Source organism: Neoarius graeffei, chromosome 23 (genome assembly GCF_027579695.1).
Source record: "Neoarius graeffei isolate fNeoGra1 chromosome 23, fNeoGra1.pri, whole genome shotgun sequence".
In the NCBI taxonomy this organism is placed as follows: Eukaryota; Metazoa; Chordata; class Actinopteri; order Siluriformes; family Ariidae; genus Neoarius; species Neoarius graeffei.
The window spans coordinates 29897674-29925670 of record NC_083591.1 but is presented as its reverse complement, the minus strand read 5'-3'; the positions used below and the strand labels follow the sequence as shown (position 1 = coordinate 29925670).

Genomic DNA, 27997 nt, shown 5'->3' with positions numbered 1-27997 from the left:
AATCTGACGAAGAATTTGCAGGGCTTGTCTTGGATTGGTGAGTGAGTATGGAGTTATACACCGAATGTTTTGATATTACAGAGAAAGAAACGATAACACAAAAGCAGTAACAGAAAAGATGTGTTCATCTTTTGATTCAGATATCTATTTGCAAATATCAACCACAAATTACATACCTGTGACTCAGAACTCTCTGAGGTCGATGCAGAGTCCTGATATTTCCCACACGGTTGCCATCTTGGTGTGGCCCAGTTCTATAGTTATGAAAATTAGTTCAAGCTCCTTGCGTTTGGCTGTTTCCATAGGGCCATACTGTTTGGCACCAAGAGGTGGAATATTTGGTCCTAAAACGGAGAAAAGCGACCTTCGTCACATCAAAATGATCGCGTCTCATCTGCATGATATTGTTTTTGCATGGCATAGAAAAATGCTATGCACAGTAAAAAGAATTAAAAATTTCAACCGACTTTGAGTCAGTACCTTTTAAGCTTAACTCTTTACCCCTTAATGATGACATATGATGACCCCGTGTATGTCCCTTAATGACGACATATGACAACCCCATGTATATCCCATAATGACGACATATGATGCCTTGTCTAAAACCTTGTCAAAACCTTGTCTTTAGACTTTTTTTCTTGTGTTCTAAGGGGTGGTGACACGGTGGTGTAGTGGTTAGCGCTGTCGCCTCACAGCAAGAAGGTCTGGGTTCGAGCCCCGTGGCCGGGGCCTTTCTGTGTGGAGTTTGCATGTTCTCCCCGTGTCCACGTGGGTTTCCTCCGGGTGCTCCGGTTTCCCCCACAGTCCAAAGACATGCAGGTTAGGTTAACTGGTGACTCTAAATTGACCGTAGGTGTGAATGTGAGTGTGAATGGTTGTCTGTATCTATGTGTCAGCCCTGTGATGACCTGGCGACTTGTCCAGGGTGTACCCCGCCTTTCGCCCATAGTCAGCTGGGATAGGCTCCAGCTTGCCTGCAACCCTGTAGAAGGATAAAGCGGCTAGAGATAATGAGATGAGGTGAGATGTTCTAAGGGTTAACAGTATATACATATACAAGGGTGGCTGTAGCAACTGTTTTAAGGGGTAAAGAGTTAAAACAGGTCCTGTACTAAACCCTATCAAAAATATGTGGACTGTGCTTAAAAGTTGGGTCTGTGCCAGGGAACACACAAATTTAATTGGACTCTACCAATTCAGTGTTCAAGTATGCAACCAGAATTCTGCCAGAAGCTTGTTGATGGCTACCAAAAGCATCTGGTCAAGGTGAAACTTGCTGAAGGACATTTACCCAAATATTAGGTGTGCTGTATGTATAATTCTGACCCTGTGTTGATTTCAGAAAACGCAAAATACATTGAAACTTGTTACCAAATTCTTGTTTGTTTTTATTAAAGATGTTGTACAATCATTCTGCCACAGAAAAAGAACAGTTCAAAGAAATCACTGAAAACCCAATATTGCCATGATATTTGTCTGTGTATATAAACTTCTAAATGCAACTGTGCATGTTTATTGGTTGTATAAGAAACAACTGTTTCTGTTGAAACTTTGTATGCTGCAGCCAAGTGTTCCTATGTTTGTAGCCAACATACCGTATGCAAGTGCATCTAAGGTTAAGGTATAAAGGTCACACACAGCCATATTCTGTTACAGTATGACTTGAATCAGGTTTTCCTTGCTCTAACACCTAGTTCAACTCAGCAGCTCGTTATCAAGATCTTGATGAATTAAATCAGGTGGGTTGGAGTGGGGAGTACACAGTGTTTGTTCCATGGGGTTATGGCCTTCTTGGAATGCAAAAGCATCCAGATCCCCAGTAACGTGTCCATGTTGCCATGGCAGAAATAGAGAAAGGTTAGGGGGTGTTCTTGAAGACAGAGTGATTTTCTTTCTTTCTTTCTTTCTTTCTTTCAAAACACACAAATACCTGTAATTTGAAAAACAAAAGTCCCCCACCACTACCCCCCCCCCCCCCCCCCCCCCCCCCCCAAAAAAAAAAAAAAAAAAAAACTTCAAAAGGAAAACAAAACTCTCACCATTTAATACAATGCAGTTTTCCTTGACGGGTATTTAATGTCAACAATCAAAATCACAAATACTTATGAGATGATTGGACTGTGTCTCTGTAACGCTATACCTATGAGGGGGAAAATGTTTGTTTCTGGTCTTCAGAAATTTACACTTTTTTTTTTTTTCCCTCCCACAGATCAGCAGAACTTGTTCACTTAAATAACCTATATAAGGAACCACTAGCATTTCAAACATATAAGAATGTAAAACTATTAAATGCAAAAAGTTGCCTTAGTACGTTGTTTTCAGCTGCTCCCATTAGGGGTTGCCACAGTGGCTCGTCATGATCTGCATGTTTGACTTGGCTTAAGTTTTACACCAGATGCCCTTCCTGATGCAACCCTGCCTAATCTATCTGGGCTTGGGACTGGCACTAAGTATGGACTGGCTTGTGCAACCCCAGTGGCTGGGTATTTTTACCTCATCTGCATGTCTTTGAACTGTGGGGGAAACCGGAGCACACAAGAGGAAACCCACTCAGACACTGGGAGAACATACAAACTCCGCACAGAAAGGCCCCTGTCGGCCATGAGGTTTGAATCCAGAACATTCTTGCTGTAAGGCGACAGTGCTAACCATGATGCCACTGGTTGCTTTAGTATATTATGAATATACTAAGGCAGCCAGTTGGATTACAGGCACGCGCCACCACGCCCGGCATAATAATAATAATAATAATAATAATTATTATTATTATTATTATTAGTAGTAGTAGTAGTAGTATATGTAAAGTTGTACTTAATGTACTGTATATTTATGCTCAGTAATTATCTCTATATCTTTTTTTTTTTTTCCTTCATCTTTTTTTACAGGGTTGTATGATCCACATTTAGGGAATAAAGCCAGCCCCATATTAATGCTCAAACTAGAAATCGTTCTTCTGCAGAGGTTTTTTTTTCTTCATCTCATTATCTCTAGCCGCTTTATCCTGTTCTACAGGGTCGCAGGCAAGCTGGAGCCTATCCCAGCTGACTACGGGCGAAAGGCGGGGTACACCCTGGACAAGTCGCCAGGTCATCACAGGGCTGACACATAGACACAGACAACCATTCACACTCACACCTACGGTCAATTTAGAGTCACCAGTTAACCTAACCTGCATGTCTTTGGACTGTGGGGGAAACCGGAGCACCCGGAGGAAACCCACGTGGACACGGGGAGAACATGCAAACTCCGCACAGAAAGGCCCCTGTCGGCCATGAGGTTTGAATCCAGAACATTCTTGCTGTAAGGCGACAGTGCTAACCATGATGCCACTGGTTGCCTTAGTATATTATGAATATACTAAGGCAACCAGTTGGATTACAGGCACGCGCCACCACGCCCGGCATAATAATAGTAGTAGTAGTAGTATATGTAAAGTTGTACTTAATGTATATTTCTGCTCAGTAATTATCTCTATATCTTTTTTTTTCCTTCATCTTTTTTTACAAGGTTGTATGATCCACATTTAGGGAATAAAGCCAGCCACATATTAATGCTTGAACTAGAAATCGTTCTTCTGCAGACGTTTTTTTTCCTTGATATAGTAAATAATTGTCCTTATTCTCTAGGTAGTCTTGCAAAGGACTTTAAAGCAAATCAGATTGAATCTTTTAAAGATGGAGACAGGTTTCCCCAAGTCTTCCAGATAACTATACTGATTTTCCCTGTTTTCTCAAATTATTTCTGTGTGGTTGCTTTCCTGTGTACCGTAAACACATCATGTCAATGTAGTGAACTCCTTAACTGTTCAACATAGATCAGGATATAGAAAATAAAAGAAAGAGGTGAGAGAAAAGGAGCGAATCTGTAATTAAATTTCTTTGCTAACTCGGAACTTGTTAAGGGCTCTAATTAGCCAAACGAAATGAGTGATAATTAGTGTTACTCACGGTTTTAGAACAGAGGTGTCAAAACGTGACTGTCAGTTACACTCAGGCTGAGGCTGGTACTTGCACCAAGACAGAATAAATTGGTCATAGTCTGGTAAAACCATGTATTAAATTAAAGAATTTTGTTCCTTATTATAATAGACAGTTCTTTGAGACTGGGATATTGTTGTGTAATAAGGAGGAGGCCTAATTAATGTGTGTTAATTTTTAAATTATTTATAAGTGTTATTTGTAGAGTTTACAGAGAAGTCACTTTTGATATATTTGTTCATACATTCCCTTTGATTATGTTTAACAAATACATTAACACACGTAAAATATAAGACACCACCAAAAACTGGAAGCATCCTAAAATGGACCAGTTTACTTAGGTTGACTGTTAGCTCATCGATCAATCGGTGGGAAAATCTTATTATTTAAAAGCATACTGCATGAACAGAATTTTTAAGTTAATAGGAGTATAGTTGGAAAACAAATGAACCAGTTCTTTCCCCATGCCATCACCCTCATAAATCGCTAATTTGAACTATCCTGCTATATACTGTTGTGCAGAGGGGAACCGTCAGGGCCTTCAGGCCCAAACATATCAGCATTTCAAATGTTATATTTAATTGGCAGGTTAACATGCAGGTTAGGCTAATTGGTGGCTCTGCATTGACCGTAGGTGTGAATGTGACTGTGAATGGTTGTCTGTGTCTCTGTGTCAGCCCTGCGATGATCTGGCGACTTGTCCAGGGTGTACCCCGCCTCTCGCCCGTAGTCAGCTGGGATAGGCTCCAGCTTGCCCACGACCCTGAACAGGATAAACGATTACGGATAATGGATGGATGGATATTTAATTTCTTTCCTAATTTCATTATAATTATTCTCTTCTAATTTGGCTTCATTTTCTATAAAATTTGCTTTAGAAATGAAAGGGTTACTGTCCTGAAAACATTAAAATAGAGTTATCCAATAAGATGTTTTTGTTTGCTGTCTCTAGGCAGAGAAGACTTTAGAGCTGGCTCACTCATTGGTTAGGACATCATTGCTGGGACAGAAAGCCATGGCAGTGTGTGTTTATGTAGGAAGTAATAAATGAATTAACCAATCAGATTTTGATTTATAGTGAGAGGGACCAAAATTTATCACCCTAGCTTAACTGCGAGTTGGCGCCATTAGTGCGGCAGTGAACTAACCTTCCAGCCGGTGTAGCATTCATCAGTAGTGCTAGCGAATGCTAATAAAGTGGTCAAGCCTGTGCTATCGAGAGCAAGTAGCGCAGGCTAACGACCGAGAAACTAAGATTTCTGTCTTCAGACTCTTCTTCCACGCACGCTCGCCAGAGTATTGTTCACTCATACTTAAGTATTCATTTCCCTATGTAATTTACTTAGTTACTTTTAAAATCGACTTCGACAACTACACAAAACGGAGCAACCTGGCAGCCTGCTGCTAATCCCTTGCAAAAATCCTTTGCCCTGTTGCTTTTGTGGTGTGTCTGACTAAGTTTTGGCTGGGCTGAAGTCTCAGCTCTAATAGTAACGGTTTGCCAGTTGTGCCTATTGTATCATATACAGTGCTCAGCATAAACTTTGAAAAGTAACATTTTAAACAATATCTCAATGAACACAAACAATTTCCAAAATGTTGACAAGACAAAGTTTAATATAACATCTGTTTAACTTGTAATGGGAAAGTAAGGTTAATAATATAACTTAGATTACACATTTTTCAGTTTTACTCAAATTAGGGTGGTGTAAAAATGAGTACACCCCACTGAAAGTCTCTGGAGCAAAGCTAAATTGTAGACGACAAATGTCTAATTTAACAAGAATATAATCACAAGTGAGTCTAATTCGTCATTACACAGGTGTCCAGCAGACAGTTGACTATAAAAGGGTGTTACTTAAAGAAAACCCCTCCCCATTTCATGCTGTCAGCAACGGCACCACATGGAAGAGAAATGACACAAGACCTGAGAAAGAAAATAATTTCTTTACACCACAAAGGTGAAGGCTACAAGAAGATCAGCAAAGCTTTACTTATCAGTCAGAATACTGTAGCAAAAGTGGTACAAAAATTTAAGAAAGATGGAACTGCAACCATCTCACAGAGACGTCCAGGTCATCCACGGAAGTTAACACCTTGACAGGAGCGTCTTCTGATGAGAAGGATTGAAGAAAATCGGCATGCAAGTTCACTGCAGTTATCTGGGCAGCATGGTGGTGTAGTGGTTAGCATGGTCGCCTCACAGCAAGAAGGTTCTGGGTTCGAACCCAGCGGCCGGCGAGGGCCTTTGTGTGGAGTTCGCATGTTCTTCCCGTGTCTGCATGTTTCCTCCGGGTGCTCCGGTTTTCCCCACAATCCAAAGACATGCAGTTAGGTTGACATGGGGCGGCCTTGGGCTGAGGTGCCCTTGAGCAAGGTACCTAACCCCTGACTGCTCCCCGGGCGCTCTGGTGTGGCTGCCCACTGCTCTGAGTGTGTGTGTGTGTTCACTGCTTCAGATTTGTTAAATGCAGAGGATGAATTTCACTGTGCTTGAAGTGTGCATGTGACAAATAAAGGTTTCTTCTTTTCTTCTTCTAAAGAAGTAGAAAGCCAAAATGCGGCGACTATTTCCCGTAACACAATACAGCGTACACTGCAGAGGAATGGCATGCATGAATGCCATCCACGAAAGAAGCCTCTCCTAAAGCCCAGGCACAAAAAAGCCTGCCTAGAGTTTGCCAGGGCCCATGCTGACAAAGATGAAGACTACTGGGACTCTATACTCTGGAGTGATGAGACCAAGATAAATGTTTTTGGAACTGATGGCTTCAAAACTGTATGGCGTCGCAAAGGTGAGGAATACAAAGAAAAATGCATGGTGCCTACAGTGAAACATGGTGGTGGCAGTGTCCTTATGTGGGGCTGCATGAGTGCTGCTGGTGTCGGGGAGCTGCATTTCACTGATGGCATCATGAATTCACAGACATATTGCTCTATACTGAAAGAGAAGATGCTACCATCACTCCGTGCCCTTGGTCATCGTGCACTTTTCCAACATGACTAAACACACATCTAAGGCCACTGTTGGATTTCCGAAGAAGAACAGGGTGAAAGTGATTCAGTGGCCAAGTATGTCTCCTGATCTGAACCCAATCAAACACCTATGGGGAATTCTGAAGAGACAAGTTGAGCATCACTCTCCATCCAGCATCCAGTCACTAAAAGAGGTTATTGTTGAAGAATGGAAAAAGATTGATGTTGCAAAATGTCGCCAATTTGTTCATTCCATGCCTAGAAGACTTGGTGCTGTCATTAAAAATCATGGAGGCCTTACAAAGTACTAGATGTAGTAGTTTTTGTTGTGGGGTGTACTCATTTTTGCACCACCCTAATTTGAGTAAAACTGAAAAATGTGTAATCTAAGTTATATTATTAACCTTACTTTCCCGTTATAAGTTAAACAGATGTGATATTAAACTTTGTCTTTTCAACATTTTGGAAATTGTTTGTGTTCATTGAGAGATTGTTTAAAATGTTACTTTTCAAAGGGGGTGCACTCATTTACGCTCAGCACTGTAGTGTTTATGCTACCACACTGCACTCTGTGTACATTGACCGTCTTGTGTGTGTGTGTGTGTGTGCGCGCGCACGCACACGTGTATTGTGTGTTGTCTTTAAATAACCTGCACATTGTCTGTATCTTGTGTACTGTGTATATTGTTGATATTGTAGACTGAATATATATTTATATTGTGTAATGTCTCTCTGGTCTACATTGTCTGTATTGTACATTACATACATACTTTTTTTTTCTTTTATTTCTTCATTCAAATTCCTTGTGTGGGTCAACATACTTGGCCAATAAACCTGATTCTGAAAATGAGAGGTCATCTGTATCATAAGGTCGCTCCCATAGTAACCATCATTCAATAAACAAACACACAAGAACACTGTTGGCAGTAACTTATATTGCAAACACTTTACAGTTGGCATGCTTTTTAATCAACCTTCATTAATCACTCATATTACAAGTAAATTGAGCTGACTGGAGAGGATCTGGCAACTTGTATCAAACTGGATGCTAAAGCCTCTGTGTACTGTAGTGTAATGCTGCATCAGGGTTTTCAGGTCATCTATCGTAGAATACCTGGGTAGGTCAGGATCAGGCTGGGTTGATCCTGGGGGGATTTGGCAAGCCTGTGTGGAAGGTGTGTGTGTGTGTGTGCAGATTAGACACTTACTTGTGAAACTGGTGGAATTTTAATAGCCTCTCTGTGTCTGGATGAAAAATCGGAAAATATGTTTGAGAATGGGCGGCACGGTGGTGTAGTGGTTAGCGCTGTCGCCTCACAGCAAGAAGGTCCGGGTTCGAGCCCCGTGGCCGGCGAGGGCCTTTCTGTGCGGAGTTTGCATGTTCTCCCCGTGTCCGCGTGGGTTTCCTCCGGGTGCTCCGGTTTCCTCCGCAGTCCAAAGACATGCAGGTTAGGTTAACTGGTGACTCTAAATTGACCGTAGGTGTGAATGTGAGTGTGAATGGTTGTCTGTATCTATGTGTCAGCCCTGTGATGACCTGGCGACTTGTCCAGGGTGTACCCCGCCTTTCGCCCGTAGTCAGCTGGGATAGGCTCCAGCTTGCCTGCGACCCTGTAGAACAGGATAAAGCGGCTAGAGATAATGAGATGAGATGAGATGTTTGAGAATTAATGTGTGTTTGGTATCCAGAAAAAATTGTACAATCTGGATAGGCCCATAGTTGAGACCCCTGGTATTGAAGTCTACTTCAGTTTAGCATCTCATCTATAATGTTTATAGACAAATCCTGCAACCAAGTCTTGATGTCGGCTTTTCAATATCGTCTTTACCCTTTCCTTATTTTCAGGTTGTGGGAACAGCGCTCTAAGCTTTCAGATGTACCTGGCCGGCTACATGACCATCACTAATGTGGACTACTCCAGTGTGTGTGTAGAGAGCATGGCCCAGCGCCACTCTGACTGCATGGGCATGAGCTGGGTGTGCATGGATGCCCGTTGTCTGGCTTTCCCTGATTCCTCATTTGACGTGGTCATGGAAAAGGGTACGCTGGATGCCATGCTTGTGGAGGAACGAGACCCCTGGAACATATCAGATACCAGCACCCAGCTACTGCACAAAGTTCTCAAAGAGGTAATACAGTCTGGTATATCATTAGGGGCTGGTATTTATTGTCATTTTATACAGTATTTTATTATTTTCCATTTAAATATTTTTAAATTCTTCTGATATCCAAAGCTGTGGCTTGGTGGCTGTAGTTTTTGCATTAGAGAGAGAATTAGTTTTGGCGGTCTTTGGAAGTAGAGATCTCCGATTGATTGGTCAAACAAGTGAATTAGTGCAGGAGAAGAGAAATCGTTTGAACTGATCCAGAGTGGAATGAAGTTGCTTAGTTGGTCAGTCAGTGCGATCCAAATCGAGCTACTGTCGGTAATCAAGCTAAGGGTCCCAGCAGGGTGCCAGAGAAATCCAATCCTACATGCACACAAGGAAATCGAGCTATTGTGTGAGGTACATTGTGCACCCGAGCCACAGGTGGCGCTACATGCCCCATCGTGTTGGTACACTTCCGGTTGTCGTCATGAAGAAGAGGAGTGATTTCCACTTTACATTCACACCACATGTTATTGCCACCTGTTGGCTACAAACTGTCCTGCGCAGACCACTGTTTTGTAAGACAACTTATTTTGCACAATTGTATATTTTTCTAAAGTCCATTTTTTGCTTACAATTTAACTTGTGTCTTAATAAACACACAAAAAGTTCAATTGTTTTTGTTTTTTGTCTACTTGTTCCTCCTGACCTCTTCTGCTGCTCGCTACTACTACTGTTGTCATGCCGACTGAGGCTGTTGTGTTTCCCGCTTGTGGTCCCATCACTCGTCACTTCCGGAAGGGAAGTAAGTAGCTCGACTATGTAGCTCGATAGGGTTACATGCACTAAGTAGCTCGGCTACAATCGCATAATCTAGGTCGCGTAGCTCGATTACGAGAAATCCAGTTCGTTTCGATTTCAGCCGAGCTAAGGTGTATCCATGGCATTTAGAACTTCGATTTCAGTCAAGCTACGGCAGAAATTCGATTTTCTCTATGTGCATGTAAACGCACTCAGTGTATCTGCTCGAGTAAACAGGACATCCTGGGGACAAATCAAAGCACTGTCATTCATTTGATGTCAGTATTGGCTGAGTGATTAAGGCTCTGTGCTACTGGTCAGTGGTGGGTTTCCCAAAAGTCTCTTAACGCTAAGAGCGTCTTAACTAGGAGAGCGAGTGTTCATTGTACTGCTCGCTCTACCATTTAACGATGATCTTTCTGCTGCGATGCTTTTGGGAAACCCACCCCAGATGGTTGTGAGTTCAAGCCCCAGCACTGGCAAGTAACCACTGTTGAGCCCTTGAGCGAGACCCTTAATCTTCACTGCTTTAGTGACACTATATCATGGCAGAATCTTCACTCTGACACCAGCTTCCTAACAAGCTAGGATATACAATGAAAAGATTTTCACTGCACTATACTTGTATCTTTGTTTTCATTCTGCACTAATTACTCCGTCAAAAGTGTCTAACACTATATTTTGACACATTTAATTAGTATTAATATGTACTTCGGCTGGGGCGGCACGGTGGTGTAGTGGTTAGCGCTGTCGCCTCACAGCAAGAAGGTCCGGGTTCGAGCCCCGTGGCCGGCGAGGGCCTTTCTGTGCGGAGTTTACATGTTCTCCCCGTGTCCGCGTGGGTTTCCTCCGGGTGCTCCGGTTTCCCCAACAGTCCAAAGACATGCAGGTTAGGTTAACTGGTGACTCTAAATTGACCGTAGGTGTGAATGTGAGTGTGAATGGTTGTCTGTGTCTATGTGTCAGCCCTGTGATGACCTGGCGACTTGTCCAGGGTGTACCCCGCCTTTCACCCGTAGTCAGCTGGGATAGGCTCCAGCTTGCCTGTGACCCTGTAGAACAGGATAAAGCAGTTAGAGATAATGAGATGAGATGAGATGTGCTTTGGCCTTTTAGAAACAGGATTTTTTTTGGGGATACAGACTGCTGTAATGTCTTGTTAGTTATTTGGCTTTACACGAGTGCAGAATGCGAGATCGTAGTCCGTCCACTGTAGTCCATGCTGCGAGTCCTTTCAGAAGAGATGAGGTAGTCAGAGACCATCATTGGCTGGTGTTAGTTCTTCAGTGTTGGCTAGGGGTATCTTTGTCTTTTTATATCAATATATTATGCATTGCGTTGCAGATGTTATGTTTTTTTTATTTTAATTTTATTTTATTTTTGACAAGGCCTCCTGAAGATCCTGTATTGCTGACGGGTTTTTTTTTTTGTGTGTGTGTGTTGGAAAATGGCTTAGTTACAACCCCAAATCAGAAAAAGTTGGGATGGTATGTTGAAATTGTAATTAAAACTGAAAGTATTTATTTGTAAATAATCTTTGACCTGTACTGCAAAAGTACATAATTTGATGTTTTACTGCATTTATTTTATTTTTTCAAAAGAAACACATTTCAATTTTGATTCTTGCAACACGTTAAAAAAAAAAAGTTGGGACAGTAAAGCATTTCCCACTTTGTAATGTTGCCATTCCTTCTCATAACACTTAAAAGATGTTTAGAGACTGAAGCAGCCTTGTAGTACTTGAGTCCAGGACTCGGACTCGAGTCTGACTTGTGCCCTAATTTTAAAGACTCGTGACTCAACTTGAACTTGAGGACTGATGACTTGGACTCAAACTTGTGCATTAACTGCATTCGGACTTGTAAATCTGAAGCGAGGACTTGGATTTTTTCTTTATTTTTTGTAACTTGGCGTAAGATATTTATATCTACATTAATTTCGTGAAAGCGTGTCACAGCTGTGCGCCTTGGTGTGTGCATCAGAGGGATTTTCGGGTGCGTTTCGGACAGCACGCACACCAAGCGGACTCTTGCACACGCGCCGTAAACGACTCGCACCTGCACAGGATTAAGGCGCAATCAGCGCGCCGATATAAACACTGTGAAAACACACTTACTTTGCGAAGTATTGCGTTGCATTGCTGGCACATTACCGAGCCTTATTTCCTTGACTGGTTTCCTGATCCCTGATTTCCTGTTTCTCGTCTTTGATTCTGCTGAGTCTACGATAGCCTGTTTGTGCCTCGCTCGACCTATTGCCCGTTTCACTGTTTCATGATTTTGCCTGCCGTTCTGGATTGTTTACCCTCTTCACTCGTATTAATAAACACACCGTCTGCGCTTACATCCATCTCCCAACCATCTCTGACAGAATACTTCACGTATCTGACAGAGAAGGCGCATTCACCTGTTCATACGTCATGTTCAGGAACAAGCTAATGTTAATGGTGCTAAAACAGCCACCGTCAAATGGTGCGGTTGGAGTCTTGTTCTCGGACTCAACTCTGATCAATAGTGGACTCAACTTGGACTTGACTCAGTTTTTTTTAATGACTTGGACTTGGCTCGGACTTGAACACTGGGGACTCGAGACTGGATTCGGACTCGAGGTTTAGTGACTCGACTACAGCACTGGACTGAAGACACCAAGTGATGAAACATTTCAGGTGTTATTTTGTCCCATTCTTCCTGCAATCAGGTCTTAAGTTGTGCAACAGTATGTGTTCATCGTTGTCATTTTTTTTCTTCCTTTTTGAAATTCTCCATGCATTTTCTGTTGGTGACAGAGGGGACTGGCACCCTCTTCTTCTGCAGTCATGCCTTTGTAATGTGTGCAGAATGTGGTTTTGCATTGTCTTGTTGAAATATCCCAAGAAAAGATATTGTGTTGAAGGCAGCATACATTGCTCCAAAATCTCAATGTACTTTTTCTGCATTAATGCTGCCATCACAGACATGTAAGTTACCTTGGCCAAGGACACTGACACAACCCCATACCATGACAGACCCTGGCTTTTGGACTTGTTTCTGGTAACAGTCTGGATGGTCCTTGGTCCAGAGCACACGGTGTCCATTTCTTCCATAAAAAGACCTGGAATACTGATTTGTCTGACCACAATACATGTTTCCACCGTGTGATGGTTCAACCCAGATACCACCAAGCCTAGAGAAGTCAACGACGCTTCTGGGAACAGTTAACATAAGGCTTCCTATTTGCAGAGTCAAGTTTTAACTGGCATTTGTGGATGTAGCTCCATACTGTAGTGCTTGACAAAGGTTTGCAAAAGTAATCCTGAGCCCATGTGGTTATATTGGCTGTTGACGAATGATGGTTCTTGCTGCAGTGCCATCTGGGATCGGAGATGACAGGTGTTCAGCTTAGGCTTGCGCCCTTGCCCTTTAGGTGCCGAAATTTCTCCAGATTCCTTGATTTGTTTAATGATATTAATGCACTGCACAGGGTGAAATATCCAAATCCCTTCCTGTCTTTCTTTGCAGAACATTTTTTTTGCACATTTCAATAATTTTCTTACAAATCCACTGACAAACTGGAGATCCTCTGCCCATCTTTGCTCCTCAAAGACTTTTCAGATTTGAGGATTTATTTAAGGTCTGAGGTTTATTAGCATCATTTCGTCTGACTGAGAGCTCAGTGATTAAGATGTTGAATTTTGGGGAACTTGACATGAGTGGAGTGGATTCATGTGAACAGTCAGTTTTTGCAAACACAACAGCAGGATATCCAGTCCTGGAGTTCAGTAGTTAGTGTTTTTCCTCTGGGCATATTGAGACTCGTATCGGATTTTACATGCCTTAGAACAACACCGCAACTGATCAAACATGCAGGAGGAGACGACAGTTTTGAGAAGAGAAAAATAAATCTATTGTATATGCATTAAAAATATTGGTTGTGTTTCACATACCTAGAGGCTTTGCCCTTTTTCTTCAGTACTTTTTCTCCAGAAGTCCCATGGAGTTTCTAGTAAGAGTAAGAAGACAGTATAACATTGTACCATTTCACTTATTTAGAATAGTTACAGTAGAAGGGCACTTTAGTCCACTAGAAACGTCCACAAGTATCACATTAGTTCTGTAAAATGCTGCTGCTTCTACAAATGTGTGAATGTTCGCGCTTCTTTGTTTCCCTCCTGATCTCTCACTGCAGCATCTTATGAATCTATATTTTGCTGTCAGCCTTTGCCACCCGTCGAGAAACTGAAAATCTCTCTTTCGCTCCTCCACTCCTGTCACTTGTCTCTCCTCTCCAGCTTTCTCATCCTCATTTTTCTTGATTTCCAACCCCTTTTTTCCTCTAACCCTCTGTCAGTCTCTTCTTCCCTGCCTCCCTCATGTGCTATTGGGTGTTATACAGTATAATAAGCAATATACAGTAGTTTCCTCTGCAGTCTTGGATTGTTAGCTATTTTGATGTGCGTAAGCTAGTCAGCAAATTGTAAAGCCATAACAGTGGGAATGAGAATCGTTCATCAGCAAAATAAATCAAAAATTACCTCAGTTGTGTAGGTAAATTACGAAGGAAAAAACCTCCATCTAACTAAAATGACTCTGTAAATACACTTTTTAAAGGTAGACTGCCTTTCAGATTTTTCAAGTGTAGGTCATAAAAAGAATTTTCCCTGACACCCAGTTATTTTTGTTTAGTCGAACGAAAGCTACTGAACTCGAATCATGGACTTCCGATTTTATTCATTTCTTTTAAAAATAGAACAATTAATGAATTTAGGGCCACATGGCCCTAAACTCTCTGCTATTTTTTTCTGGCTTCACCATGACCCAATTCAAGATACTACGTCATGCATCACGTGGTAGGCTTTCCCCGTGTGCACAAGGCATTGTGGGATTTGAAACGGGAGAGAAAAATGAAGGATGCGAGTATGCGAATGAAACGTGAAAGAATGACTGCAGTAACGGAAAGACGTTATGTTGCGAAGGAAAGGAAACGCAGGACCAAACTAATAAATATTGGCGATCAGCAAGCACCTCGGTGTGATCAGCTGTTCGTTTAGCGACAGAATAATGTTACGGTCAAGGTAAACCTATACTATGGCAGTAATGCAACGCTGTGGATGCCAGCTGCCTTAAAACCCAAAAGAAGAAGAAAAAGGTAAACCTGCACATGCACATACAGATTTCCTCTGTCTGCTTGACTGTGCGAAGCGCAGGGTTCCTACGCAGTATGGAAAAGTATGGAATTTGATTTTAGTATTTTCCAGGTCTGGAAAATTATGGAAAAAGGAAATTAGGGTATGGAGAAATATTTGTGTTTCCAGACCTTTGCCGCTACATAGTAAAATGAAGCTCAACATTCCGACATTCAGTTGAATTTTGCCAAAGAAATGTGTTGAAATGCGGAGGGAGGGAAACGGGTATTCTGTTGTACTGGCATGCGCTCCGCCACACCCCCTGAACCTGCTTGCTTCTTGCAAGACTTTGGACAAGACGCAGGAAAACCCCCTGCTACAAAACGCCTCTTGAACACGCGTGAACACACATCATAGCTCCAGTCAGTGTAAAAATGCTTATGGCTTATTTGGCAGTGTTGCCAGAATTTGCTAGAAAAATAAGGCACATGGACCCTGAAAACAAGCGACCCAAGACCAAAAAAACTGCCAACAAAAATATGAAGGTTGTGTACGCAAACGTACATATAAAAATGTATACACACTTTGAATCATTCACTACGTTTACATGCACATAGAGAGAATTGAATTTCTGCCGTTGCTCGACTGAAATCGAAGTTCAAAATGCCATGTATACACCTTAATTCGGCTGAAATTGAACCGAACTTGATTTCTCGGAATCGAGCTACACGACCTAGTTTATGCGATTTCTGCTGAGCTACTTTGTGCATGTATACCCTATCGAGCTAGTTGTCGAGCTACTTCCGGAAGTGACGAGTGACGAGACCACAAGCGGGAAACACAACAGCCTCGGTCGGCATGACAACAGTAGTAGCGAGCAGCAGAAGAGGTCAGGAGGAACAAACGAAGAAGAGAAAATGGCGATGTAGAGCTCTCTGAAGTGTGGGTGGAGCACAGAGGACGGCAGGACAAAGCTTCTGGTACTAATAGGCTTTTTATTGTCAGACTTTTCAGTTTCACAGCCTACTTTTATTCTTGAGAGAAAAACACACGCGCGCGCTGTGTTCTAGTCCCGGGATGAGCTGTCCCCTCTGCTCTCCCTCTGCCTCCTTAAATAGGGCGCGGTTACTGGGAAGCCACACAAACACAGGTTAATTACCGTCAGGTGTAGTTATTCTGCCACTCATCTTCCCTGGCTCCGCCCTCCTGTCACAGACCGGCGCTTGACCACGCCCCCACTGCTACAGGCAAGCAGAAACGTACACTTCTGGAGCAATGAGGAGACAGAGTTCATGCTCATTCAGCTTAAGGAGTTGAATATATTAAAATTCATGGACGGGAGAAAAACGCGCAATGGAGAACACGGAACTGATAACTTTGTTTACACTCTTGAATAGCTCTTCTTCATGACGACAACCGGAAGTGTACCAACACGATGGGGCGTGTTGCGCCACCTGTGGCTCGGGTGCACAATGCACCTCACACAATAGCCCGATTTCAGTTGTGTGCATGTAGGATTGGATTTCTCTGGCACCCTGCTGGGACCTTCAGCTCGATTACCGACAGCAGCTCGATTTGGATGTGCATGTAAACGTAGTCAGTGTGAAGTAGGTGTTTATTAAAATTCATTTCATTTTCAAGGTGTAATAGAATTTACAGACATCACTTTATTGTTTTATCACTGCCTCTAACTGATGTTTATAGTCTACGCTATGAGACCTGCAACAGTCACTGAAAGTGAATGTCCAAAAATACCAAGAGAATTGAATGTGATTTGCGTTGTCAGCAGTGACTGGACCAGAATGGATGTCAGTTCGAGAACAGGCGGTGACTAAATAATAACGTCTGTAAATTCTATTACTCTTTGAAAATTACATGGATTTTAATAAACACATACAGTACTTTACAGTGATTAAAAGTGTGTATACATTTTTTTCGGGACATCCTGTCTGTGCTTGACATCTTCACACCTGTGTTTTAATGTCTTGAAGTGTGCATCAGATACGTGTGCGTCAGAGTGGCATCCTGTATTTTGTGTAATGTGTATATATATATTTATGACAAAAACAGGGCACTGATACAAATTTTAGGCCAAGCTAAATATGGTATGCATTTTGGTGGTATGTCATAATGTGAGTACCTGTTTGATTTTCAAGTAATTCTTTTAAATATATGAGTAGTTGTTTGTTCGCTGAAGTCTCCAAACCTGAGAATTTGAGTATGGAAAAAGTCTGGAATTTTAAATTTCAAAATGTGTAGGAACCCTGGAAGCGAGTGATTTCATGCACATTATTTGCAAGGAAATCCCCTCAAATTAAATAACTTCCCAGCCACAGAATAGCCTGGGTTTTTTTGGAGATATTATAGAAATAAACATGCATCACAATGACCAAATTTCAGAGGGAACTAAATTTCACCGATCTTATGGAATCGAAAGGCCGTCTAGCTTTAAAGGATTTTGTGGGTTCTGCCTCTTTCAGAAATGTCAACATTGGATCATAACATGTAAATTGTGCTCTATCAGAACATTTCTACAACTTCCAGCTCTGCTGATATGAAAGTCTGCTGCTTATAAGAAATCTTCCTGTCAACATAGTGAATAGGAAGAGCTGAAAGAATCAGATGAAGTCCATACGGAGGAGTGAAAGGAGGCTAAAACCTGCGACTGACAGGACGTTAACATGCAAATAAAAAGTGTGATTGGGGCAGTTATTAAGACTGTTGATAGAATTTCGAATATTCCCCATCAGACAGGGAAACCAGATGGGGATTAGTCAGATTGATATTTGCAACAAGATACAGTGTTCATTTAAACAATCTCTCAATGAACACAATTTCCAAAATGTTGACAAGACCAAGTTTAATATAACATGTTTAACTTATAACGTGAAAGTAAGGTTAATAATATAAACTTAGATTACACATTTTTCAGTTTTACTCAAATTAGGGTGGTGCAAAAATGAGTACACCCCACAACAAAAACTACTACATCTAGTACTTTGTATGGCCTCCATGATTCTTAATGACAGCACCAAGTCTTCTAGGCATGGAATGAACAAGTTGGCGACATTTTGCAACATCAATCTTTTTCCATTTTTCAGCTTTACTTATCAGTCAGAATACTGTAGCAAAAGTGGTACAAACATTTAAGAAAGATGGAACTGCAGCCATCTCACAGAGACGTCCAGCTCGTCCATGGAAGTTAACACCTCGACAGGAGCGTCTTCTGATGAGAATGGTTGAAGAAAATCGGCATGCAAGTTCACTGCAGTTATCTAAAGAAGTAGAAAGCCAAACTGTGGTGACTATTTCCCGTGACACAATACGGTGTACACTGCAGAGGAATGGCATGCATGGATGACGTCCACGAAAGAAGCCCACCTAGAGTTTGCCAGGGCCCATGCTGACAAAGATGAAGACTACTGGGACTCTATACTCTGGAGTGATCAGACCAAGATAAATGTTTTTGGAACTGATGGCTTCAAAACTGTATGGCGTCGCAAAGGTGATGAATACAAAGAAAAATGCATGGTGCCTACAGTGAAACATGGTGGTGGCAGTGTCCTTATGTGGGGCTGCATGAGTGCTGCTGGTGTCGGGGAGCTGCATTTCACTGATGGCATCATGAATTCACAGACATATTGCTCTATACTGAAAGAGAAGGTGTTACCATCACTCCGTGCTCTTGGTCGTCGTGCACTTTTCCAACATGACTAAACACACATCTAATGCCACTGTTGGATTTCTGAAGAAGAACAGGGTGAAAGTGATTCAGTGGCCAAGCATGTCTCCTGATCTGAACCCAATCGAACACCTATGGGGAATTCTGAAGAGACAAGTTGAGCATCACTCTCCATCCAGCATCCAGTCACTAAAAGAGGTCATTGTTGAAGAATGGAAAAAGATTGATGTTGCAAAATGTCACCAACTTGTTCATTCCATGCCTAGAAGACTTGGTGCTGTCATTAAAAATCATGGAGGCCATACAAAGTACTAGATGTAGTAGTTTTGTTGTGGGGTGTACTCGTTTTTGCACCACCCTAATTTGAGTAAAACTGAAAAATGTGTAATCTAAGTTTATATTATTAACCTTACTTTCCCGTTATAAGTTAAATATTATATTAAACTTTGTCTTTTCAACATTTTGGAAATTGTTTGTGTTCATTGAGATATTGTTTAAAATGTGACTTTTCAAAGGGGGTGCACTCATTTACGCTCAGCACTGTAAGTAACTGACTGACTTGTGTCACACAAAATGCCAGTCAAATAATGGAAGCGCCTGAATGTACACATGTAAAAGTTATCTTGCAGCTTGAAACGCTTTGCAGATTGTCCGTCATTTCTCCTTAGCAACACTCAGTCTGCATGAAACAAGCTCCAACTGGACACAGATACACACAAAGACAGCTAATCTATCAAATCAGTGCAGTTAATTGCAGTACAATAAAGTGTCTTTCTCAGTTAGTTGTTACCGGAAAATTCTTATACGCATACTCTCCCTCCCTCCCTCCCTCCCTGTTATGTAATCCTTTCATTCACATTTTGTGGTTTGCCAGTAACGGTTAAATTCAGCATTGAAAACACATTGTTAAGGAGACCTTAAAATTGTCACACAAATTAGACTCGCGAATACACAGAGCGAGAGAGAAAGCCCTTACGCCAAATACATAGTTCCAAGAACTTGGCTGTCAGGAATTCCACAATGACATGAATTAGGGGTGTAATGAATCACAAAATTCTTTTGCATGGGAAGTGAGTTCCCTGTGGCGTGCGCACATCCTTGCGCTTCTAAAGTAGCCCACTTTTGATTAAAAACCCTGCAAATGTGAGTCAACGGGGTGCGTCTGGAGCGCGGGATGCTTTATTTCACATTCTGCTAATAGCTGTTTGTGTTGTGAAAGTCACAGAGCTGTCTCTAGCGCCAGCGTGTTTTGAATCCATTCTGCATTTTCTCAATAAGAACTTCCCAGTCAGCGTGGTGCTTTCTTGAACCCAGACTGAATCAGCCGGTAAGGGCTGCCTGATTGAAGCAGAGAGACTTTGCTGTGTGTGTGTGTGTTTTAACACCAGCTAATATAATAGCATATTGGCTTGTGAAAAGCAGCATGAGTGACATCGTAATTTGTGGTGAACCGGAGTTAGTCAGGAGTCTCTTATCTTTCACCCTTGACTTATTTTCGATTAGCATTCACACAGTCATTCATGAATAACGAAGCATGAATACGTAATGATTGATCGCTCTCGCTTGCTCTCTCTTTCTTTCTTGCACACACTTAAAGGGTGACTGTGTCTTCCTGAGCTCCTGCGCTGGAGAGCATTATGACGGTATTAAGGATAAACAGGATAATCCAAGAAATGGTGGAAGCAAAGAATAAAAGCAGACATGTTCAAGAACAAGAATAAGTCTCATTCATTATATAGTGTCAGAAGTTAATTATAATAGTAAAGAAAAGGATTACACAAGACTTGTGCACTCCTAAAGTGGCAGCAGAAAAGGGGAATAAATACAGTCAGTGTAAGGTATGTTGTTTTGCCTGCTTGTCCTTCATCGCCCCAGAGAAGAGTGTGCAGACTGCGTAATCTGGTCTAATCTTTTATTATCCCCTAATCTCCTCCACAAACCTCACTTTTCCTCCCTTTAGTGGAGATGCGCAGCCATCTTGATGAGTTTTACATTTTATATAGCTGTGCTTGCTCTGTCTGTCTGTTCCTTTTTTATGTAATGCATGTGTAGCAAGGGAATCTGTACAGATTAGCGCGGGACCTTAGGGTTTATAGAAACACTTAGCAGTAATTCAGAAGGTTTGATGATTGGAAACTTAATTGCGAAGTAGAATGATCGATCACAAGGTGAGCTTTACTGAAGGTGTTATCTTAGACAAGTGCAGTTCCATTTGGTTGAGCTCAGTGCCGCATACAGTTTGCTTGCAACCCGTTGAGTGGAGTTTGTATTATGACAGGCAGCATATTGCAGTATTTATATTTTATCTGTGTCACTGTTATCTGGGACTATGACACTGTTTTCTAAAATGTTTTTAAAGGATAAAAGACAGCAAGTGGAAGTGAAGATAGGATTATCTCCGAACTGTATACTGACAAGTGATTTAGTAAGATATTTCAGCACACACAGCTGCCTACAGCTCTTGCGTTACTTATTGTTGTGAGACAGTAAGGTTTTGGCATGAGGATTGTTGCGTGAGCTTAATCTGTGTAGCATGTACACAAGCTACAGTAAAAACAGATCGCATGTCATGAAGTGTAAGCAGTTCAGTGGTTTGGGGATTTTGAATATTGTATAATGGTCAGTAAACATACAGCGAAAATGAAGACGCTTAATAAAGTTCTGGGAATCCTTAATTTAGACTACGTTCAGACTGCACCCTGAAACGACCCATATCCGATTTTTTTTGCCCATATGCGACCTGTATCCGGTTTGTTATTGACAATCTGAACGACACAGATCCGATTTTTTTCACATGCGACCCAGGCCGCTTGGATATGTGGTCCTAATTCCGATGCATATCCGTTATTTTCACATGCGACTGCAGTCTGACCGGACAGGTCGCATTCATGTGACCTACACGTCATCAACAAGAGACAAACGTCACTATTCTGCGTTGGCTAATCCCGCCTCTTTGGTGGAAACTTGAAGAGTGCGCTTTTTTTTTTTTGTTTATGTATTACGTAGATGTGCTTATTACGTGTCAATTTGCGCATGCAGGACACTTTTGGGTCGTTTTCCGTTCATATTGGAGATCGCATACAAGTCTCATATAATTGGTAATGTGAACGGCCTAACAAAAAAAATCGGATTTCACAACAAATCGGATATGGGTCGTTTCAGGTTGCAGTCTGAACGTAGTGTTAGTCTCGGACGATGCGGAAAAACCGATTTATTTTATTCCATGTTTACATCATGCTCCCGAATCTCAAATTATATTACATTACATTATAGGCATTTAGCAAACGCTGTTATCGGGGGTGATGTGCAGCATACCCAGAGCAGCCTGGGGAACAGTTGGGGGCCTTACTTAAGGGCACTTCAGCTATTCCTGTTGGTCCACGGAATCGAACCGGCGACCTTTTGGTCCCAAAGCTGCTTCTCTGACCTGCATCTGACAACGATATCCAAACCAGCTGACTTGCCAAGACGTGAAAAAACCTGCAACAGAAGACTCAAAAGAGTATGATCTGTCAGGATTTATAGCAGTGCTTCCTACATGCAAAGCGGAGCTCTATACTTAAAGCATATACGCAGAACCATGGCCTCACTTTTTGTTTATTGTCTGCCCATTTTACTGAAGACCCGTACGAGACCTCTGATCTGTTGAGGAGCGTTGGCTATAAGCCCGTATTGAAAGAGGGTGCAGTACCAACACTTAAAGGAAAAGAAAACTACAAGAAAAGGGAAGAATTTATTTTATTTTATTTTATTTTATTTTAAAAGGAAAGTAAGTTCAGTTGCACCAGTTTTCCCGGAGTGTGAGCCGAGGGTTGTTGCTAAAACCCGGGATGGAACGGGATGTGACATATTATCGCTCGGGCAGTGACCTCCCCGGTTGTTGCTAAAACCGGTGATGTCCCGTCCCGGGTTTTAGTAATTGCAGTAATAGCGGAGTACTCAGTATGGAGAAAATGGAGAATGAGTGGAGCAGTTGTCTGATTTCTCCGCTGGATATGCTTGCCTCAGCAGAATAAACGGAGAACCGAATGAACAACTGAAAGTCAGATTGTTTCAAAACCATCGGCCACAAGATCGGCCTTCAAGAAACAAGAACACAGATGGGTAAGAAGTGACTCTCATTTGGATACAAAACAACAACACTCGTTGTTTACCTGCATTTAGATTAATACATGTAACTTGTATTGTGTGTTTAAGTTAGTGGTATAAGATTATTTAATTTGCTTCAGAATGTGATCGTCTCAGTTCATCTGATTATTTAATTCGCCTTTTACGTTTTATCAGTGAAAATGCATACATGTACATGTATGTTGCATAAGTTATAACACCCATCCTGTTTTAATGAGAGTCAACCCACAATCAATGAAGTCAAATCAGTCTTAGTTGAGCAAGTCAGTAACGGGATTTTTTACTTTCAGCATAAATTTTTATTTATATGACTTTGGTCTATAGCTGCCAAAGGCCTCGGCCTTAAAACCGGTTCCTGCTGTGACATCACGTGCTCAGGGCTGGCTGGCTCAGCGGGGCGGCTCGAATACCAACTTTGCGGTCGATTTTAACTCTCAAAAATGTATATATATTTTTTGGAATTCTGAAGAGACAAGTTGAGCATCACTCTCCATCCAGCATCCAGTCACTAAAAGAGGTCATTGTTGAAGAATGGAAAAAGATTGATGCTGCAAAATGTCGCCAACTTGTTCATTCCATGCCTAGAAGACTTGGTGCTGTCATTAAAAATCATGGAGGCCATACAAAGTACTAGATGTAGTAGTTTTTGTTGTGGGGTGTACTCATTTTTGCACCACCCTAATTTGAGTGAAACTGAAAAATGTATAATCTAAGTTATATTATTAACCTTACTTTCCCGTTATAAGTTAAACAGATGTTATATTAAACTTTGGCCCAATCCCAATTCTAATTTCTACCCCTACCCCTCCGCCTTCCCCTCCGCCTTCCCCTTGGCCCTTCCCCTTGAAACTGAGCTACAAGGGATAGGGCTTGAAATTCAACCCTTACGTATTGGGATAGCCCTTCAACGATCGCATACGTCATCGCGTACCTCCGTCAGCGTTTACGTTAGCAAAACGTGACGCTCATTGGCTGCGACCAGCCGCTACAGTCAGAGCCAGAGGCAGAAATCTCTGCTGGCAGGGTGTGATTTGTTAACTAACACCACTGAATGGGATATCTTTGGCGCTTCGTGCACCACATCCGACAGAATGAGGTGTCAGAACACTCATGTAAACAATAAAAGCGAGAATAACGGAACAAAACGTACGCAGTAAAGCAACCGAAAACAATACTCACTCCCAAAGCTTTTTAGCAGCAGCTTGGATTTCAGAAATCGCTGCTCATTCTCAGCTCGAAAGCGAATCAAGCGGCGTGTTTCCTCTGGATAACAACTTAAAACACGTAAATAATGGAGAAAATACATTTATGACAATCTTTCGCCACGGGAACCGCCATCTTTCTGAAATCCGCATGAAATCTCGCTGAAATCCGCATGGCATTGTGGGAAATCACTCAAACCCCTTCGTTCGGAGTCTGCTCCAGGAAAATCTCCGTTTGGAGGGGTACAGAAGCCCTACCCCTTCCCCTCCCCCTCCGCGTTAACTGGGATTGGGATACCCCTACCCCTTCACGTGAACGCGCAAAATGGAGGGGAAGGGCCAAGGGGTTGGTCCAAGGGGTGAAATGGGATTCGGCCTTTGTCTTTTCAACATTTTGGAAATTGTTTGTGTTCATTGAGAGATTGTTTAAAATGTGACTTTTCAAAGGGGGTGTACTCATTTATGCTCAGCACTGTAAGTGAGTTTAAGGTAAACAGATTTTGTTTTTGTTTCAGTACAGGATGAGTGTCAAAATCTGAAAGCCTCTTAAAAAATTAAGTGCATTTGATCATATATGCATGTAAAATGTGCTATGTAAGTAGTAGTAATAATAATAATAAATTATTATTATTATGTTTATTTTTCTTGCATTCAGTGTAACATAAGACAGCAGGTTAATCGTGTGTGTGTGTGTGTGTGTGTGTGTGTGTGTGTGTGTGTGTGTGTGTGTAACAGTAGACGGTTATAAATGGCCATTTGTCCCTGAAAGTCTAACTCTACATTGTTCTCAGTATATCACACTCTCAGGTAGCACTTGCACACACTGCGCCACACACACACACTTCTCAATGCTGACATCATGCATAAAAGCCTAGTCACCTCACATACACTCAACAATCATTCTGTAAAAATACACACACACCCCCTTCTGAATGACTCTTTTTCACCTTCACCACCTCCTCCCGTGCGAGTTTGCACACGCACGCGTACACACACACACACACACACACACACACACACACACACACCCCTACTTACAGTCCTAACTGCCTGCCTGCAAGTGAACCATCCACCATAGACATCTCCTGCCCTCCACTGTAACTGATCCCTGTGTGTGTGTGAGGACAATGAGAGCAAAAGAGATGGAGGTGGATGGAGAGATGTTAAAATGAGCTGCTGCAAAAGGACACCTGTATTTGGCAGCGTTTTGCGTTTATGACCTCAGCATGGTAGAGTGGGTCTCTTCGTGTCCGTGACATCACCTGTTTCGCCGGCTCTCGTGTGTCAGTGACATCACCTCAAGCGCCTAGTCTCGTGTGAGCAGGATACAAGTGGATTACAAGGCAGACATGAAGGAATGGGATGTCCTAGGTTAGCTTTGCTGTTTTTACGAAGGACTGGGAAAACTGAGGTCTCGCTACAAGTGAAAAAACTGTGCAAAGAAACAGAATTGGTGAAAGAGAGGAAAAGAAAGATGGTATGCTTGTGAATAAGAGAGAGAGAGAGAGAGAGCACACCGTCAATTATGGATACCAATGCATGAATAAATGATGATTCCATGTAAACCCTTTGGTATCTTTTCTTCCCACAATTATAATACAGCCACACACCTGCATAAGAATAGTGATATCACACAGTGCTCACTTTTATCACTCAAGTGGTCTGGCAATGACCAGATTGGATTAAAAACACAATAAATATATTGACGTACTATATTTTTGCTTTTAGAAATAGACATTGTCACAAAGCAGCTTTATATAAACCTGGATGTATGTTTAGATCCCTAATGATCCATCCATCCATCCATCCATCCATTATCTGTAGCCGCTTATCCTGTTCTACAGGGTCGCAGGCAAGCTGGAGCCTATCCCAGCTGACTACGGGCGAAAGGTGGGGTACACCCTGGACAAGTCGCCAGGTCATCACAGGGCTGACACATAGATACAGACAACCATTCACACTCACATTCACACCTACGGTCAATTTAGAGTCACCAGTTAACCTAACCTGCATGTCTTTGGACTATGGGGGAAACCGGAGCACCCGGAGGAAACCCACATGGACAAGGGGAGAACATGCAAACTCCACACAGAAAGGCCCTCGCCGGCCGCTGGACTTGGACCCAGGACCTTCTTGCTGTGAGGCGACAGCGCTAACCACGACACCACCATGCCACCCCCTTAATGATCTAAATATCTATAATATCTGGCAGAAGCAGTAGGTGTAACGGTGCGAGGAAAAATCCTCAAACGGACAGTAGATTTACAAATCATTATACAGGAAGTGCAAATCTAAGGTGTGCGTGATATTGATTTTTCTGATCTCAATTTACCTTTTAAAAAATTGAGGAGCTCCTCTGTTGAGGAGTGTTGGCTATAAGCCCGTATTGAAAGAGGGTGCAGTACCAACAATTAAAGGAAAAGAAAACTACAAGAAAAGGAAAAGAAAACTACAAAAAAAACCTACATGAAAACTACAAGCTCAGTTGCACCAGTTCTCCTGGAGTGTGAGCCGAGGGTTGTTGCTAAAACCTGGGATGGAACAGGACAGGACGTGACCTATTATCGCTCAGGCAGTGACCTCCCCGTGGCTGTTGGTAAAACCGGTGATGTCCCATCCCGGGTTTTTGTAATTGCCTGAGCCGAGCAGTAATGGCGGAGTACTCAGTATGGAGAAAATGGAGAATGAGTGGAGCAGCTGTCAGGTTTCTCCGCTGGATATGCTTGCCTCAGCAGCAATATCTCGCCCTTACGTGGAAGAAGCAGATGAACGAAGAACTGAAAGTCAGATGGTTTCGAAACAATCGGCCACAAAATTGGCCTTCAAGAAGCGAGAACACAGACTGTAAGATGCGACTCTCATTTGGATACAAAACAATAAAAACAACACTCGTTGTTTACCTGCATTTAGATTAATACATGTAACTTGTATTGTGTGTCTAAGTTACCGGTATAAGATTATTTAATTTGCTTCAGAATGTGATCGTCTCAGTTCATCTGATTTATTTAATCAGCCTTTTACGTTTTATCAGTGAAAATGCATGCATGTACATGTAATGTTGCATAAGTTATAACACCTATCCTGTTTTAATGAGAGTCAACCCACAATCAATGAAGTCAAATCAGTCTTAGGCTACGTTCACACTGCAGGCTGAAGTGACTCAAATCCGATCTTTTCGCCTATATGTGACCTGTATCCGATCTTTTATTGACAATATGAACGACACAGATCCGATTTTTTCAAATCCGACCCAGGCCGTTTGGATATGTGGTCCTAATTCCGATTCCTATCCGCTCTTTTCATATGCGACTTCAGTCTGAACCGCCAGGTCGCATTCATCCGCCTTGCACGTCATCAACAAGCCACAAACGTCACTATTCTGCGCTGAAGTAGGCGGCGGGTCTCTCAAAAAAAGTTACAACAACATGGTGCATAATCACGGGCGCAGATAGAGGGGGGGGGACTCGTCCCACCCAGATTTAAATTCACCTCGTTCGGTCCCCCCCACTTATAGGGAGGAAAAAACGTCTATGCTGTCTTTCTTTGCATAAGGCATACCTCACGGAAAAATCAAAAGACTAATTACCATTCGGTTTATTGAGGTGCACAGCAGTGTATACATAGTTGCAACAACTCACATAAAACAAAACAAAGACTGATATTCGGTTGGTTGAGCTGCGCAGACTGCACAGGTTGCGAGCTCGAGCTTGGTTGCTATGGTTACTAACAAGAAGTTTGACAGGCATATCGGGGTTGGGGTTGGTTTGTCCCCCCCAGTTTTTTGTCCCCCCCCCAGTTCAAAAAACGTATCTGCACCCCTGCGCATGACATCAATGTGAGGGACGCTTCGGGCTGTGAAGGTTCTGAATCTTCTCAATGGAAGGACGCAGAGGTTAGGGAGCTGATTTCCATTTGGGGGGATGCAGCTATTCAAGCTAGATTGGATGAGTCATACCGCAACCGGGCGGTTTTACTTCCGTAAAAACTGGCCATGCTCACTGCGTGTGACGTCGTCGTATCCTGCAATGCGCATGCGGAA

The 27997-nt window shown here is 42.2% G+C and overlaps 1 protein-coding gene across 1 annotated transcript in view; it reads left to right on the top strand.

Annotated features, from left to right (window-relative positions):
- ece2a (endothelin converting enzyme 2a) overlaps positions 1-27997 on the top strand; it is a 270914-nt gene that overhangs the window by 126204 nt on the left and 116713 nt on the right. The window contains exon 2 of the mRNA XM_060906041.1: positions 8800-9083. Coding sequence (XP_060762024.1) covers positions 8800-9083 — 284 coding nt within the window. The remainder of the gene's footprint in view (positions 1-8799; positions 9084-27997) is intronic.